The sequence below is a fragment of the Vulpes lagopus genome, chromosome 3 (assembly GCF_018345385.1).
Source record: "Vulpes lagopus strain Blue_001 chromosome 3, ASM1834538v1, whole genome shotgun sequence".
NCBI lineage: Eukaryota > Metazoa > Chordata > Mammalia > Carnivora > Canidae > Vulpes > Vulpes lagopus.
The window spans coordinates 85,113,815-85,131,456 of NC_054826.1; the positions used below are offsets into that span (position 1 = coordinate 85,113,815).

General features: G+C 45.2%; 1 protein-coding gene across 2 annotated transcripts in view; it reads left to right on the forward strand.

The window, feature by feature from the left end:
* Positions 1-17,642, forward strand: part of EDARADD (EDAR associated death domain) — a 64,588-nt gene that overhangs the window by 18,981 nt on the left and 27,965 nt on the right. Inside the window, exon 4 of one of the 2 annotated variants that reach the window (XM_041748855.1) lies at positions 5,186-5,232. In XM_041748855.1, the coding sequence (XP_041604789.1) occupies positions 5,186-5,232 (47 nt within the window). Of the gene's footprint in view, positions 1-5,185; positions 5,245-17,642 lie in introns of both variants that reach the window. The other variant, XM_041748854.1, reaches the window with a different exon arrangement.

The window sequence follows — 17,642 nt, forward strand, 5'->3', positions numbered from 1 at the left end:
CACAGCCTGGGGGAAAGAGGACACTGCCAGCCAGCCAGGCTCACATGGGGTTGTCCTCAGGAACAGCATGAACAACCAGGGGCTGTGGTGCTAAGAGTGGTAGTAGCAAGAGGATGGAGTGCCCTGATTCCCCAGGGAGGCTCATCTTAGTAATTCTTTGGGCTGGCAGGGAACTGAAACTCAATACCCTAGGGTAAGCGGGAACTGTGGCTGGTGTTTAGCTAGGGGGTATTATTCACAGAGCACAGTGCAGAGAGCTTGTACCTCTGCCTTTTGAGGCCTTCATGATTTACCAGATGCCATGGCAGCACGTAATACTGAGTTTTAATCTAACATCTTATACCACAGTTGACTTCGTGGTACCATGGCATCAATTTAAATCTTAGTGATGATTAAGACTTACAGGGTATAGAAAGGCCTCTCTAAACAACAAAACAGACACTTGACCAGGAGAGAATGGGCCATGTGGTGTAGCATTGGAATAGTGAGTGCACGGCCCTAGAAGGTATGAATTTTAGATAGGCAGTGTGTATTTTGTTTTTTTTTTTTTTTTAATTTTTATTTATTTATGATAGTCACACAGAGAGAGAGAGAGGCAGAGACACAGGCAGAGGGAGAAGCAGGCTCCATGCACCGGGAGCCCGACGTGGGATTCGATCCCGGGTCTCCAGGATCGCGCCCTGGGCCAAAGGCAGGCGCCAAACCGCTGCGCCACCCAGGGATCCCGGCAGTGTGTATTTTGAAAAGTGAAATAAATGTCTTGGTCACTATTGGTAATGTCTGGAACTCCAAAGGGGATAGAGCATGTTCTAACAAGGCCTTATACTGTGATCTTACTATATGCAGAGATATCTGTTACTTTGACTTATATTCTGTTCATCTATGAGGCAAAAGATTCCCAGACTTCTTTACCCCAGAGTGAGCAAGTTTTAGGCAATGGTTCAAGAGTTTGTAATAAATAAATAAATAAATAAATAAATAAATAAATAAATAAATAAATAAATAAATAAAAACTGCTGATGGGACCATTTGTTGGCCAGGGCATCCAGCACTCAGATGACTGCTCAACGTTTGGCCAATCGTGCTGACCCTTGAATCCTGTCTATTATAAGGGACATCCTGAAAGGGCTGGAAAGCACACCTATCCATGAGCTCCATCATGTATGATGGTGGTGGTACCATGCGTAAAGCCTACAAACCCCCACTGCTACTCACTCAGTTGATCTGAAGGGGTCCTCCAGGTAACCCAGGCATCTGAGAAAAGTAACCTCTTCCAGCTCCATGGTGTCTGGCAAGGGACTGAGGATAGTGGAGGCCATTCCCCTTCCATGGGTGGGATACACCAGAGGACCCAAGTTTTGGTCCACTCAGTAGCAAGGCCTCAGAAGCCATGTCAAGCTTGTACAGTGCTGCTTCCATGACCCAAGGCATAATGTGTGGCAGGGCATGGAGGCTCACAGGTACAGGGTCAGCGAGCCTCTATTTCCAGAAGAGCGTAGCATGCAGCCAGCAATTGCTGCTCTAATGGGAGATAGAAAGAAGGACCTTGGAGGGCAGTTTCTTGCATCAGAAGCATGTGGACAACTTATAGCTAGCATGGGTGGTCCAGAGACTTCTGGAAGAAAATAAAGAGGTTGTTTAAATCCCTAGAGCGAAGGGGTCTCTGAGAAAGCTGGTTGTAGACTTTTGTTGGAGGGAGCCAAATTTATGGTGGACCAATTTGCAAGTAATCGTAGCAATGAGAGTAATTAAAATATGTAAATAGGGAATATGTTGTGTCTAGTATTCCAGAAGAGCTAAAAGATGTTGTGCTTGTATTAACTTGTAGGTACTGGGAGGGTCCAGTACTCTTTATTGACAGTGTCAGAGGTGGAGCAGCCCTTTGTTTACCAAATGATTCCTAGGAATTTAGCCAAGGTGGCAGGGCCATGTGGGGGGGGGGGGAAGAACTGGAGGGGTTGGAGGAGGGCATGTTCCATTCCCTTTCCGTGAGCTCTTTTATGGATATGTATATGGCTTGGATAAATATGTCAAATGGATGTCCTCAGAGGTGGATGTCCTCCTTGTAATGTTACACCCCTAATCCTGGATAAGGTTGGGTGCAGTTAAGATCTTGCCTGAAAAAAAAAAAAAAAGGATCTTGCCTGCAAAGACCATGTGCTGCTAGGACAAGTCCATTAGGTACCCCATGAGTAGCCTGGTCACCATGTATGGGTCCCTTCAGAGATGAAGGCACATTGCAGCTGAGAGGTTGCTAAAGCAGACGCTGAACAGAACCTATTAGCCACATCTGTAATAGCCAAGAATTTACTAGTGGCTGATGGGATGGAGTCAGGAATTTCAATAATGGTGGGCTTCGAGTATGGGGCCTTAGTGGATGGGACCACCATGTTAAGGTTGCAGTAATGCTCTGTGAGGTGCCATTCATGTTCTTTCAGGTTTAAGAAAGGCCAGATTTAGCTGTTAAATGGAAAAGCAGCAGATAATAAGTCCTTCACTTATCAGGTCTCATATCATAAGTTTTGATCTTTGAAGGTCCTGATTAATTTACATCAGGCCATAGTAGTTATGTGAACTAAGAGGTCTATGGGACCCCATTTTGTCAAGTCAACTTCTATCTATAAAGATTAAATTTAATATTAATTTATGGGGTCAAAGCAACCATGACCACTGTAGGATGCTCTAGGGCAATGGGTGCTGTGACCATGGGAAATTGAGGCAAAACAGTAAGCTCTCATGGCCAGGGCGAGGCATGCCTATCCTCTCTCTTACTTTCAGGAGCTCTCCTAAGATTATGTTTGCATTTAGTGGCATCTCCAGGTATAACTGTAATGAGAGTTTGCCAGTTCGTGCATTTCAGCAGATTTTAAAGGTAATTCAGAACCTATGGTGTCAGGCACAGAGATATCTAGCACTTTTTTTTTTTTTTAATTGAGTGCACGTGAACACATGCTATGGGGGGAGGGGCAGAGGGAGAGGGACAGAGAGAGAGAATCTCAAGCAGATTCCACTGCATAGTGGGAGCCTGACTTGGGGCTCAATCCCACCACCTCCATATCACAATCTGAGCTGAGATCATGAGTCAGATGCTCAACTGACTGAGCCACCCAGGTGTCCCATCCAGCTCGTTCATCTGTTGGCTGTGTGAAGTATTGTAGTACATGTTGGCTTTCCCGTTGGGTCAAACTGTGGACCTCTGTCTTCAGATTTTATTTTTCTTTTATCTCCTCCCCAGTAGCCAGGTTTGTTTCCATCTCTCTTAAATTTCCCCTCCCCTTTTCTTTTTGCATCACTGGATAAACTCTGGGTGCAGGTAGGTGGGGGAATCCTCTGCTCGTATTCCTGCATTTCCTCCTCTACACAACCTCAAGTCAGTACCATGGGGGTTGGGGCCTGCCCTGTGGCAGTGGTTGCTTTCATATGGTTTCAGAACCCCAGGCTGACGTCAGGTTGGGACTAACCCCTGGCCATGCTAGCAGGGGTACCCAGGATCAGGATCATCATTGCAACCAGGCAGGGGTGGCCTAGTGGCCCAACAGGCAATGGGCTGAAACTGGGCTTTGCTACACCCATGCCTTTTCTTTCCTTTTTATGCCATCTGTGCAGATTGCCTTGGGATATTTTTATTTCCACCTGCGTGAAGTCTCAGCATTCACTTTCAGACAGACTTTCTGGGGGTTTACAAGGACAGTCTGGGGAGGCTGATGGCCTATCTTATAGGGAGCTATTTCTTCCTCCAGGGAATGCCAGTCAGTTTCCTTGGGGTCGGGGTCCACCTCCAAGAGGGCTCTACTGCTTATGGGCTGGGCAGGGACTATCGGGCTGGTGATTGCAGGACTGGTCCTTTGGCACGCTGGAAGCAGCTTTGGCTAATCACAGGTGTACAGCTGGGGGCGTGGCATCAGCACAACAGCCAGGTGCCAAATGCTCCTTCCCCGTTTCCCTCAGTTCCTGGGCCACAGGCTGCCACTGCTTTGTACCTTGATACCCTTGGGAGGGGGTGGTCTCATTCCTTCCTGCAGACCTAACAGAGGGCCATTGTCATACCTATACTGGCCAAGTACAATCACGGTGCCTGTGTGGCCACCCCAGGTATCAGTGGTGGCCACCAGGCTGGACACAGCACCTGGAGAGCTCTCATCCAGCCCTTGGTAGCTGGGACTTCAGTGGTGAGCTGTGCTGTCACCACCCTTATAGATGGACTCCTTAAAGCTCAGCTGCCAAACAGCCATGGAACAGGGGTATAGACAACAACAATTTCACCTTGAGAACAAGGACATTTTAGATTGGAAGAGAAGACAAACATCGGACAAAGACAACATATTGCTGTGTAGGCCAAAGTGCAAGTCTGCCAGCAACTGGCTGTTCTGTCCGGGCAGCCTTCACTGTGTCAGCAAAGTTAGTTAAATCTGACCCGGTGTCTTCCATAGTTGTGGGCCATGCTGTTCATGATGCCGGTTGTTCTGATCACCTCCTGTTCACACCCCCAGATGGGGGAAGGATCCTGCCCTGGGGTTAGGGGGATGGCCACACATACCTGACACTAACAGATGAGAAGGACAGCAGTTCAGAGTCACTTATGCTCCTGGCCTGGAAGAGGGGGACACTGCCAGCCAGGCAAGGTCTCTGGGGTTGGCCTTGGGAACAGCATGAACAACCAGGGACTGCGGCAGCTAAGGGTGGTACTAGCAAGAGGATGGAGTGCCCCTGATTCTGCAGAGTATGTGACTGACTCATCTGAGTAATTCTGTGGGCTGGCAGGAAACTGAAACTCAATACTCAGTGGGTGAGTGCCTGGGTGGCTCAGTGGTTGTGCATCTGCCTTTGGCTCATGTCATGATTCCAGGGTCCTGGATTTGAGTCCTGCATCGGGCTCCCCATAGGGAGCCTGCTTCTCCCTCTGCCTGCCTGCCCCCTTCTCTCTTTCTCTCTGTATCTCTCATCAATAGATAAATAAAATCTTAAAAGAAAATACTCAGGGGTTAGGTGGGAACTGCGACTGGTGCCCTCCCAGGCAGTGGAGGTATAGCTATGGGGCCTCATTCATGGAAGCAGAGAGGACAGGAGACCCAAGGCCCTCTTGATTTTACCAGATTCCAGGCAGCCCCTAATTCTGAGTCCTAATTACAGGCCTTACGCTGCAGAGCATGTTCTTGATCAAGCCTTGTGTCTTTTCCCCCCCCAGCTGAGGACTGTGATCCAATTACTTTGAACTGCCCAACAAATTCTGAGGTGCGTCACCAGGTAAGAATCATTTCAGTTATATTTTCACCCTTAGGCACTTGCTAATCCAACAAGAATTATTTTTAGAAATTATCTTCCAGAGCTTTGAAAATTAAGAAGAGGACTTTTAGGTAGAAGAATAAGTCTGGGAATGATCTTTAAACATCCCAGTTATATACCACGACACAACTTCTGTTACTTCCAGTAACTGTGATAACTTTAATCCATTCTCCAAAATGAATATTTGTCAGTATGCTAAACACAGTCAATGTCAGTGAATGAAAGAGCAGAGCTACTTTCTTTCAGATGGAGCTGGTATGCTGTGAATGGGAACCCTTTTTTAAGCCACAACAGAACTGGATGATCTAATAACATTTTTGTAATATTTTCCTTTTTTTTTTCAGACATCAGAGGTTAAACTTTAACATATTATTCGTATTGTCTTTTTCCAAAAAGCAAATCCAGGTATTGTTTTCGATTGTGAAAAAATGGTTGTTATTTTAAACTTCAGATAGGACAAAAATGTACCCCCCCCCAAAACTGAGGATTGCCTGTCATTACACTCTTCACCTTTTGAGGTACCTCTTTCCAGAAGCTTCCTTGGGTCACCGTGTCCTTTAGCTACTTCTGGTACCATCCAGCCCATTTCTTTCTGCTCGCTCAAAGCTCATTAGCAAAATTGCACAATGCTTCACATCTGCTGAACTATATTTAGAGTGTCAAATGTCTCGAAAAGCATGTCTTGCCTCAAGAAAGGCTAGTTTGATCCTGCCCATTCCATAACACCAAGTTACTTTTTAGCAAGACAAACTGAAAGTTCTGTTTAGGCTTGCTTATGAAACGTCAGTCTGTCATAAATCATTAATAGCAATGCTTTTGGATAGTCAAATCACTTTTGCAAAGAAGCAACATTATGCAGTAGTTAATAAAATAGTCAAATTTAATTGTACACAGCTCTCTTGAAAGTTGTCAGTGATGCTGCTTTTAACTTTGGTTTGGGGCTCTTCAGTCACCTGCTGTGAATATCATATTCTTATTTATTACTCCTTAGCATTTTTCTTGGAATTACAATCTAATGATTGACTTTGGCACTGACTAAATTTAAACAACTGCAGTAGGGCCGCCCGGGTGGCTCAACGGTTTAGTGCCGCCGTCAGCCCAGGGCCTGATCCTGGAGACCCGGGATCAAGTCCCACGTCAGGCTCCCTGCATGGAGCCTGCTTCTCCCTCTGCCTGTGTCTCTGCCTCTCTCTAGCTCTCTCATGAATAGATAAAGAAAATCTTAAAAAATAATAAAAAATAGGGATCCCTGGGTGGCGCAGCGGTTTGGCGCCTGCCTTTGGCCCAGGGCGCGATCCTGGAGACCCGGGATCGAATCCCACATCAGGCTCCCGGTGAATGGAGCCTGCTTCTCCCTCTGCCTGTGTCTCTGCCCCTCTCTCTCTCTCTGTGACTATCATAAATAAATAAAAAATTAAAAAAAAAAATAAAGACAGCTTTTTAAAAAAAAAAAATAATAATAATAATAATAAAAAATAAACAACTGCAGTAAACCCAAAGTATGAAACTTTCTCTTTTTGCACTTCTTAATTTGTTTAACAAAGTTTTGCTCCTCACATGTTTTGTAAGGTGACACAGACTCACATGAAGATACAAGAATGCTACATTGTTTGTTTAGCTTGCTTTTTTTTTTTAATTTTTTATTTATTTATGATAGTCACACAGAGAGAGAGAGAGGCAGAGACACAGGCAGAGGGAGAAGCAGGCTCCATGCACTGGGAGCCCGACGTGGGATTCGATCCCGGGTCTCCAGGATCGCGCCCTGGGCCAAAGGCAGGCGCCAAACCGCTGCGCCACCCAGGGATCCCTAGCTTGCTTTTTTTTTAAACTTTATTTTTTTAAGTACTTTATTTATTTATTCATAGAGACACAGCTAGAGAGAAAGAGGCAGAGACACAGGCAGAAGGAGAAGCAGGCACCATGCAGGGAGCCCGTCGTGGGACTCGATCCCGGGTCCCCAGGATCACGCCCCGGGCTACAGGCAGCGCTAAACCGCTGCGCCACCGGGGCTGCCCTGTTTAGCTTGCTTTTAGGGATTTTCCAAGACCAGTTAAGGTTAGGTACAGAATATACCTTAGGACACTGTGCAGAAATTGTTTATTTTAGTGTCATAGTTCTGGCTATATATATGAAGCAAAGACTATCCTCAAAGATGACAATACATCTATCAACGAATAGGGGCAACTGAGGAGCTCAGTTAGTTAAGCATCTCTAGTCCCAGGGTCCTGGGGTGGAGTCCCATATCAGGCTTCCTGCTCAGAGGAGAGTCTGCTTCTCCCTCTGCCCCTTCTTCCACTCATGTTCTCTCTCTTTCTAATAAATAAATAAATTCTTAAAAAATAAAAAGATCTATCAATGAAAGGAGAAGAAACCTATTCAAGATTTTATTCAGTTGTTTAAAAAGATATTGTCTTATATTCCTATGAAAAGTAGGACTGTACATAGCTACTTCAGTTATTTCTTTGCATAATCTATAGGATTTGTTCTCACTGCTAGGTGTCCAGAAGGATTCTTTAAAACTAACCTGGCAGTTAGAAGAAAGAAAATTCACTAGGGGAGCAACATTTAAACAAACAAACAAACAAACCCCACAGTCCATTTTCTAGAGTCTGACATTAAAAGCAACCTGAAAATATGTTCTTCAAAATATGTAACATTTGGTGTGTTAAGGATTTTTATCATTTTAGAACTAATGTCCACTTCTTTGAAGATGCAGAGGAAAACATTGCAGCCTCCTGGTGTGCAAAGTCAAAGTCTGACACCTCGGACAAATTTCATAAAGAATCCTTTACTTTTAGGAGCTTAACACCCATACTCCATCTACTAGAGCCTGTCCTGCTTCTACAATTTATTACAAGTGGCATTTGTTGAGCATATGCTCTGAGACGAGATCTGGACTGGGTGTTATTGGACGTAAGAAAAAGCAGGAGTGAGGGACAGGGAGGAGAGAAAAACCCCACAGAGTTTACAGACTTGCTGGCGAAGCAATGCACACAACATGAGACTCTAGATGTGGGGATGATTCACAAGGCTTAAAAATGTCTATGGAACTTGAGACACTTGGGTATCTCAGTTGTTTCAGCGTCCGACTCTTGATTTTAGCTCAGGTCTTGATCTCAAGGTTTTGAGTTCAATCCCTGCATTGGGTCCATGCTGGGCGTGGAGCTTACTTAGAAAAAAAAAAAAAATATATATATATATATATATGGAACTTCATGTTCAAGAAAACACTTTCCAGAATGTTTATCCAACAATTAAGTTTCAACTACATGAACTACAGGCACAAACATATGGCAAATGAGACTAAAAATTCGTTCCAATTTGTAGCCAACAATCTGTGCCAAGAGGAAACCAAAGTAATAAGAAAAATAATAAATATCAGGTTACTAACTTGGAGTTAGAGGTTATAGAAAGAATGACATTCTCCTCTATGTTGTTTATTTGGTGTTACCAAACCAAAGGTATTTTATCTTTTAAGTTTTAGAAACCACATGAAAGTACTAGCTCATTTAGTTGTTTTTTTTTTTAATTAATTTTTATTGGTGTTCAATTTACCAACATACAGAAAAACACCCAGTGCTTAGCTCATTTAGTTGTGACTAAAGAATCATACTAATAATGTAAGATGTTAATAATAAAGGAAATAGAGTGTAGGGTATATAAGAACTCTCTATAACATCTACTCAAGTTAACTGTAATTCTGAAACTATTCTAAAATAAACATGTATTTTTTTTTAAATACCTCTTTTTTAAAAGAGGTATTTTAGAGGAGGAGAGCACACACAAGCAGGGGGAGGGACAGAGGGAGGTGGGGAGAATCTCAAGCAGCTCTCCATGCTGAGTGCAGACCCTGACATGGGGCTCGATCTCACGACCCCAAGTTCATGACTGAGCTGAAACTGAAGAGTCCAATGCTCAATTGAGCCACCCAGGCGCCCCAAAAATAAAAATGTATTTTAAAAAACACATTAAGTAAAATTTAGAATCTAAAAAAATTAAAAACCTCATTCACAAGTCCACTACTCTAACATAACCATTTTTTTTTTTGTCATTTGGATGTATTCCCTCATACATTTTTCTTCACATGAAAAATTATAAAAATTGTTTGTAAATATATCTTGGTTTTGTCATGTAATGTTATCTCACAGATATCAAGTTTGTGACATGGTTGCACCATCAGTTTGATTGGTTGCTGGTATTACCGTCCCTGACATGGAAATTGATTCTGGGATGCATGTCCGAGGGTACGGTGGTGATAGCAGCCCTGCTACGAGCAGTGGTACATGTCAGTGCTCTGAGGAGAGAGCCACTGACAAATACTTTGCCTGGAGCTGAAGTATTAGGAGATTCTAGGTAATAAAACTGAGGAATACATTGGAGCCAGGGCCCCAGACACCTGAATGCCAGACACTAGGTGGAGGGAAGGTATTGGGGATTGTAAGTGATGGCCACATGACCATACTGGGGAGCCCAGGGGGACAGCAGAGGGGATGAGGCTAAATTTCAAGCCTGTAGCTGGGAGCTGTTCCTACTGAGACTATAAAGAGAGAATTCAGGAAGAAGGTAAGATTCATGTGTTGCTGGCGTTATGTTCTGTTTGTGTGTGGGCTGTGAAGAAAGAGATGAAGGTTTGTAGAAGTTGGTATGTGAGATTTGCGGCAATGCCCAGTGAGTACCAGAAAACGCAGCTCTAGGTACTGGCTTAGGACTCTCACAGCAGGAGGTTACACCTGGGTAGCTCAGAGGTGGGATCCCACAGTCCCAGGTCAAGTCCCACATCGGGCTCCCTGCATGGAGCCTGCTTCTCCCTCCGCCTGTGTCTCTGCCTCTTTCTGTGTGTCTCTTCTGAATAAATAAATAAAATATTTTATTTATTTATTTTTTTATAAAGGAGGTTACAGCTGAAGCCTCAGGAGTGAATGAGACTGCCAAGGAGCGAGGGGAGAGAGGAGCCAAGGGTAGAAGCTTAAGGAACACCTCATTCTAGAGGCCAGAGGAAGAAAAGGAGTTTAGAAGCAGAAATTGGTCGAGACAGAAATGTAATTGCAAGTCTTAAAGAGTGAGTGGGTGATAAGAAAGTCTGCTTCCTTAAGGGAGCAAGGAAAAGTATTCAATTCTTGTTTGAAGGTGTTAGAAAATACAGGAAAAAAGCTGCTTTTTTCCAGGATGGGAAATAGCAGATCTTAAAAGATAAAGTATTACTAGGAGTGGAGAGATTCAAAACAGGAAAAGAAGAAGAAGTGTAATATTAGTGGGGTTTGTTTTCCTTTTGGAATTAATGTTCCTAGCAAAAATTTTTGGTAATGTGCCCAAAAATGTTCTGGGGTAGGGGAGCACCTGGGTGGCTCAGTTGGTTAAGTGACTGTCTCTTGATCTCAGCTCAGGTCTTGATCTTGGGGTCATGAGTTCAAGTCCCCACATTGGGCTTCACACTGAGTGTGGAGCCTATTTAAAAAAAAGTTCTTTGGGGAACACCCAACATACTGATTTCCCTGAAGGTATGTATAATCTAGCAGGGAAGATAGAGGCACACATATATCAGACAAAGTCATCCGAGGCACATATCAATGAATTAGCATTTTTAAAGTAAGAATCTCAACTTTTTCAGAGACAAAAGAAGGCTGGAGAGGTAAAGATGTAAGCATTCTCTTAGATGTAAAGACTCTGGGAGCTGAGATAGCTGATGTCAGATCTGAGCAGCCTTTTGAAGGGCAACACTTAAATGGATCTAGTGAGGAGATTGGGGGCTACAGGGTGTGTTCTGTCCATACAGTAGGAAGGCCAGAGGCCGTTGTGAACAAGGCAGTGGCATGGTAGCATTTGATTAATTGGAAATGGATTGCGACAGGATAGATGATGCCGCATCCATCTATCCATTAAGTATTTGATACTGTCACTCTTTTAGATGCTGGGGATATAATGGTGAATGCTTAGAGCTACGGTCAAAGTTAGCATTTGAAATCTCCAGGCTGGGGATCCCTGGGTGGCGCAGCGGTTTGGCGCCTGCCTTTGGCCCAGGGCGCGATCCTGGAGACCCGGGATCGAGTCCCACGTCGGGCTTCCGGTGCATGGAGCCTGCTTCTCCCTCTGCCTGTGTCTCTGCCTCTCTCTCTCTCTCTGTGCGACTATCATAAATAAATAAATAAATAAATAAATAAATAAATAAATAAATAAATAAATATTAAAAAAAAAAAAAAGATTATGAAATCTCCAGGCTGGAGGGCTGAGTAGGAATGTTTATGGATACTCCCAGAACAGAGGCTCTGTAGGCAGGTAAGCTGAGAAACTCTTCCTTAGGTTCTTGGAGAATCTTAGCACATATCTATAAGGGAAAGGAGAGAGAGGAGACTGCTGGTTGAGTTCATTCAGCAGGTAAGCAAGCTTCTCCCACCACCTGGGCACACCCGTCAACCTGGGCATCCAGCAAGGTTAACAGCTCCACTTTGGAAAATGCTGCTCTGGGCCAAGGTCTTGAGTGCCAGTATGGGAGCTTGGTCTTGGTCTCCCAGCCCTGGGGGGCTTTCTGGAAGAGTCTCCCCATAGAATGATGGCATAAGAACAGAGTTTTAGACAAGTCGGCTAGCAGTGGATCGTCTAGGTGATAGCTAGGGAGAAACACTGCGGTAGTGGTGCTCACCCAGGAAAGTGATTTCAAGGGCTTAGGGGCAGGATGTGAAGGGGAGAATGAAGATGGGAGGGTGCCATTCCCAACATCTGTGCTGCTGTTGCAAAGCACCACGAATAGAATGTCATGGCTCTGGAGGCTGTAAGTCTGAGATCGATCCTTCTAGGGTGCTGGGGACAGGCTCTGTCCCAAGCCTCCGCCCTTGCTTGTCAATGGCCATCTCCTCCCTATGTCTTCATACCATCTTCCCTATGTGTGTGCCTCTCTGTATAAACGTCCCCTTTCCATAAGGACACCAGGCATGTTGGCATAGGGTCCACCCTCATGATGTCACTGGAACTTCATACCTCTGTAAAGAGCCCATCCCAAAATACAGCCACGTTATGAGGCGCTGGAGGCCAGGACCCCAATGTATCTCTTTGAGGGGGAAGAGAACATAATTCAACTCATAGAAACACTTGCCAACAGAACAAAACAAGAACCAAAGGACACCACATTCTGAAGGAGATGAAAGGGTTTGGCATCAGTCAGGGCTTGGGGCTGATGCGAAGGGAAGCATGGAAGGCTTGCTCAGGGAACCTCCACTGGTGACCTGGTACATGGTTGGCAGGGGGGTGGTTACTGTCAAAAATAGGAAAACAACTAATTTGGGCAGTGAGGGAAAAATGAATTGATCTTCCTTAAGCTCTTAAAATGCCATCCAGCACATCATAGATGCTTCTGGGCATGTAACTAGTAAGTGAGGAACAAATGGTATAACATAGAGTATTTCTACTGGTAATGGTGCTCAGAGAGAAGTAGGGGAAGGGGACGGTGAGGGGGCCACCAAGGCAACATGGGAGTTAGGGATAGGGAGTGGGAATCAAGCTTGCTGTGTTCAGGGTGCCAGAGCAAATAATGCATTTTTGGAACATGTTAAAAAACAAAATAAAACGAAGAAACCAGTCAAGGCAGAAGACTTGCAGAGTCCCCAGAAATCAAAAGCCATGCTAATTCAGGTGTGCGCAGCCTCACCCCTTCCGCCCACCCGGGCCCTCTTGTGGCTGTGTGGCTTGCAGGGGACCCGCGAGGCCAGGTTTCTCCCTCCAGAAGTTCACAGAGGAGAGCTGAGCTGGCAGGACATGCAAGGGAGCAAACCCAGCTTGAGGCGTGGACTTTGGGGTGTTCTAGGGCTCTCTCATGCTCTGGGTCAATCCTGTTATCTGGGGAGAGGGGGAGAGCAGGAGTGAGCCCACCCTGCTGGCCATCTGTGAGAAGAGAGGCAGGCGGGGAGAGGAGGGAGTGTGCCCGCCTGGTGGTAGGAGCTCTGAGCTTCCAGAACCAGAAGAGGGAGGGCAGAACCTTCCCAAGCCAGAAAGATGCACCCACTTCCCCTCTGGCAAACAGAATTGCTGAGTGGGAGGGACAGCACCTGGCCATGGGTTAAATTCACCTGTTCATAGCGAGGCTGATGTATGAATAATAGTTCATGTTAACCTCCATCTGCAGTTGAAGTTATCATGAGATTAGTCACACATGTGCCTCTTACCCTTCGTCTGCCATATCCTCTCACCACCTGCTCCTTCTTGGCCATTTAGTCTGTGAATCTGGCACATGACTTAGGACACAGAAGGGGCAGGGGTCCTTCGCACCTCAGGTGGCAGCTATACGATCCGGCCCTATGGGCCGTAATGAGAATCCTTAAGGACAGATTTTTAAAACATGTGAAGCATCTATTAGCAGCCCACACAAAACAGAATTAGATTTTCCTACTAAAATTCGTGCCCATCTAAGATCTGTTTAGCCCAGTGGTTCCGGCCCCTGACTGTACGTGGGAATCACTCGGAGGACCTTTACAATATACCAATGCCTGGGTCCCATCCCTCAGAGATTCTAACTGAAATGGTTTGGGGTACGCTCCTATACTGATAGTTCTTAATGTCCTGGGAACTTCACTGCACGGCAGAGTGAGGAAGGCCAAGGTGGACCATGCATCCACGGGGTGTGGGGTCCAGACATGCCCACAGCATTAACATTCATTTTCCATGCATGCAGGCTGCTCCACCTGCTACCAGGTATAGCCCTGTGTGGCATCTGTCTCTGAATTTCCCCTTTTTCTAAGGACACCAGTCCTGGGGCATCTTGGTAGCTCAGTGGTTGAGCATCTGCCTTCAGCTCAAGGCATGATCCTGAGTCCTGCTTCGGGCTCCCCACAGGGAGCCTGCTTTTCCCCCCCTCTGCCTGTATCTCTGCCTGTCTCTGTGTGTCTCTCATGAATAAATAAATAAAATCTTTAAAAAAAAAAAAAAAAGGACACCAGTCCTATTAGATTGGGGGCCATGCTGATGACATCTCTTTGACCTGATTACTTCCAGAAAGACCTTATGTTCAAGTATCGTCAGGTACTGAGGTTAGGACTCTGATGTATGAACTTGGAGTGGGGAACCAGGAGTGGGGAGGCATAATTCAACCTAAAACAGCATTCAGTGATTTGGTGTTGATTATATTACAGCATTTATCTTGGAACCTAATATTCAGTAGGAATTTAATAAGTGGAATGGATGGATGAATATGCATCTTCTGGCATCTGGGGTACTGTGTATACTGACTGCTAATCTCTGCATAAAATATACACCCTGATTGTTTACATCCTCTTGCAAGCAGAACGCCAGAGGTTTCCCAACTAACCTCCAAATAGATTCATATTCTTATAAAGGGGAGATAAGGGAGGTATTATTTCCTTTTTTTCCCTTTGTATGGATAAAACTATTTTGTATATGGTTATGATCACAGTGTCCAAACAATGTAATGTTTTCTTTCTTTATTTTTTTAGAGAGAGATTTATTTATTTATTTTAGAGAAAGAGCACAAGTGGGATGGGGAGAGAGAGAGAGAGAGAAAGAAAGAATCCCAAGCAGACTTCCCACCAAGTGTGGAGCCTGATGTGGGGCTTCATCCCATGACCCTGAGATCGTGACCTGAGCCGAAACCAAGAGTCGGATGCTCAACTGACCGAGCCACCAGGGTGCCCCTCCTTTTTTTTTTTTTTTTTTAACTTAATACAGTATCCTAAGCATTCTAGGATATTAATGGGATGTAATCAATGGAATAATAATTATAATTATAATTATAATTAACATCTTTAAGGCCAAGAGTTATACCAAGCACTCACCTGTATGAACTCATTTCATCTTCCAAATGACCCTAGGTGGGATGTACTATTACTATGTCTATTTTAAAGGTGTACACTCTGACACAGAGTGGTTAAATAATTTCTTTAAGGTGACTCAGCTACTGAGCAATAGAGCCAAGATTTGAACCACATAGGCATTCTGATGCCAGACTTTGTGCTTGTGGCTGCTACTGGCCTCACCATGGGCTTGGGAACCAAACAGACCTCCTAGGCCCCTAGCTCTATCACCCTGAGCTGGTTACCTGACCTGAAGTCAGTTTCCTCCTTTGTAAAATGAGTAGAATAGTACCAGTCCCCTGGCACACAGTAAATGCTCAATAAGTATCTGGTTATATTGCATTTAAATGAACACCATGCTGTCCTTAATTAACTCTTGGCCTCAAAACTCAAGCTTGTCTCCTTACCCCAGCTCAGGCCTGATTGAAATTTGAGGCCCAAAGAGATATGGATGTATTTCCCTCTCCTAACCCAAGTGAGAACATAGTACCATATGTGGACTGAGCACTCCCAGCTGGATGTTCTCATCTGTCCCCAACAGCCAACCCCAGGCACTTCCCTCCGGGGGTGTATCACACCTCTCTTACCTGCGTAGGGTCCTTTCAAGATGGCTCCAGTCCATTTGGCCATGGGAAACTTGTAACTTCCTCATACATGCAGGTGAGGGCCTCCCAGTGGCAGAAGGGTTGCTCCTGAAGGTTCTACACATCAGGGGTCATCCAGCCAAGTAGTGAGAGGTTGGTCTCTACCTTCCAGCAAGCACCCTTCACAGGCAGTGCTCCTGAGGCACCCTCACCTGGCTTGAGTGGGCAGAGAGGCTCCCTTCCTCCTGATGGCAGGGGATGGATAACAACCACAGCCCTTACTTCTTCCGATTCTTCAAAGAAATCTCTTATATAAGCTGAAGGTGGTGTTGAGGTAATGCTCACACTGCCACTTTGGCCACTTATTTGCTAGTCCTTTGGGGTTTACCTGGCACCTCTCTGTGGAATGTGTGCATACCAATGTCCTCCACTTTTGGCCCCAATCAAAACTCTTATTTATTTAGATTTTATTTATTCATTCATGAGAGACACACAGAGAGAGGCAGAGACATAGGCAGAGGGAGAAGCAGGCTCCTTGCAGGGAGCCCAGTGCTGAACTTGATCCCAGGACCCTGGGATCACGACCTGAACTGAAGGCAGATGCTCAACCACTGAGCCACCCAGCACCCCCCAGCGCCCCCCTGGCTCCCACTGTCAAAACTCTTAAGACACTAGGAAAACGTCCCATCTCATATCCCGTTATATTCTTGGCCATGAGGTAATTTAAGAGTTTCTTTATTGTAGAGCTTGACATTGTTTCAACTGTTTTGCTATCTGAAATACTGCTGGAGTGCACGTCCTTCCCCTGCCTCTCCCTCCCCACCCCACCCCCCCTTGTAAAGCTGTAAATTTCTTAGACTTACATTTGCATTTGTGTTGACAGACTAGACCTAACAGACCAGACCGCCAGTCTGATCTTCCTCCCAACAAGTTATAAGAGCTCAAATCTGTTTCTAGTGACAAATGCCACCAAATAGAAGATGGTGTTTTATCTATTGAAAGCCTATTGATAACTGATTTCTTCAAAATTCAATAAGATGTCTCAAAAATAAAGTTGCACATTATGTTGCCCAGAGTAGACGGGTGCCCACACCCAGTTTTTAAGCCATGGAATGCCAAGCATGCTTGTGGATAGTATCACACAAAGTACAGTAGGATGACCAAGACTGAAATTCTCAACCCTCTGTGAGCTAGAGAACTATCTTAGTTAATGATTGATGCTAAAGTAGCAGCCCCAGACCTTGTGGCCAATCTTGTGTCTTGTTTATTCACTAAAGAAACAGAAGTCTTTTCTTTCCAAGGACACATGTTTTGTATTTTAGGTGGGACTCTCCCCCATGGCCTTGACCCCTCACCTACCGTCCGTGCCTGTCTGTCTTTCTTTCTTTCTTTCTTTCTTTCTTTCTTTCTTTCTTTCTTTCTTTCCTTCCTTCCTTCCTTCCTTCCTTCCTTCCTTCCTTCCTTCCTCTTTTTCTTTTTTTTTTAAGCTCTTATTTTAGAGAGAGAGAGAGCAGGGGGAAGGGCAGAGTGAGAAGGAGAGAGAATCTCAAGCAGACTCTGCATTGAGTGTAGAGCCCAATGTGGGGCTCTATTCCAAGACACTGAGATCGCAACTTGAGCTGAAACCAAGAATCATTTGCTCAACCAACTGTGCCACCCAGGCTATCTCTGGGTCCTCACCTGCCTCCCAGCTCCGAGAGGCCCATGTCCTGCCTATTGTGCCTTCTCTCCTAAACTCTTTGCCACCAGGCCTAAGTCACAGGGCAGCTGAGTGTGCCAATCCTGACAATTTAGAAAGTGGGTTTGGGCCAGACATTGCATACTGACAGCTTGGTATTGTTAGAGCCAAAGGGGCCCATGAAAATCATGTTGTTCGTGATTTCTTCTGTTTCCCGTGAAGGGAACCAGAGATAGTTGATGAGGCAGAGAGTTGGGACCTGTGCCTTGTCCAGTGTCACCTTCCCCCACCCCCCATACCCAG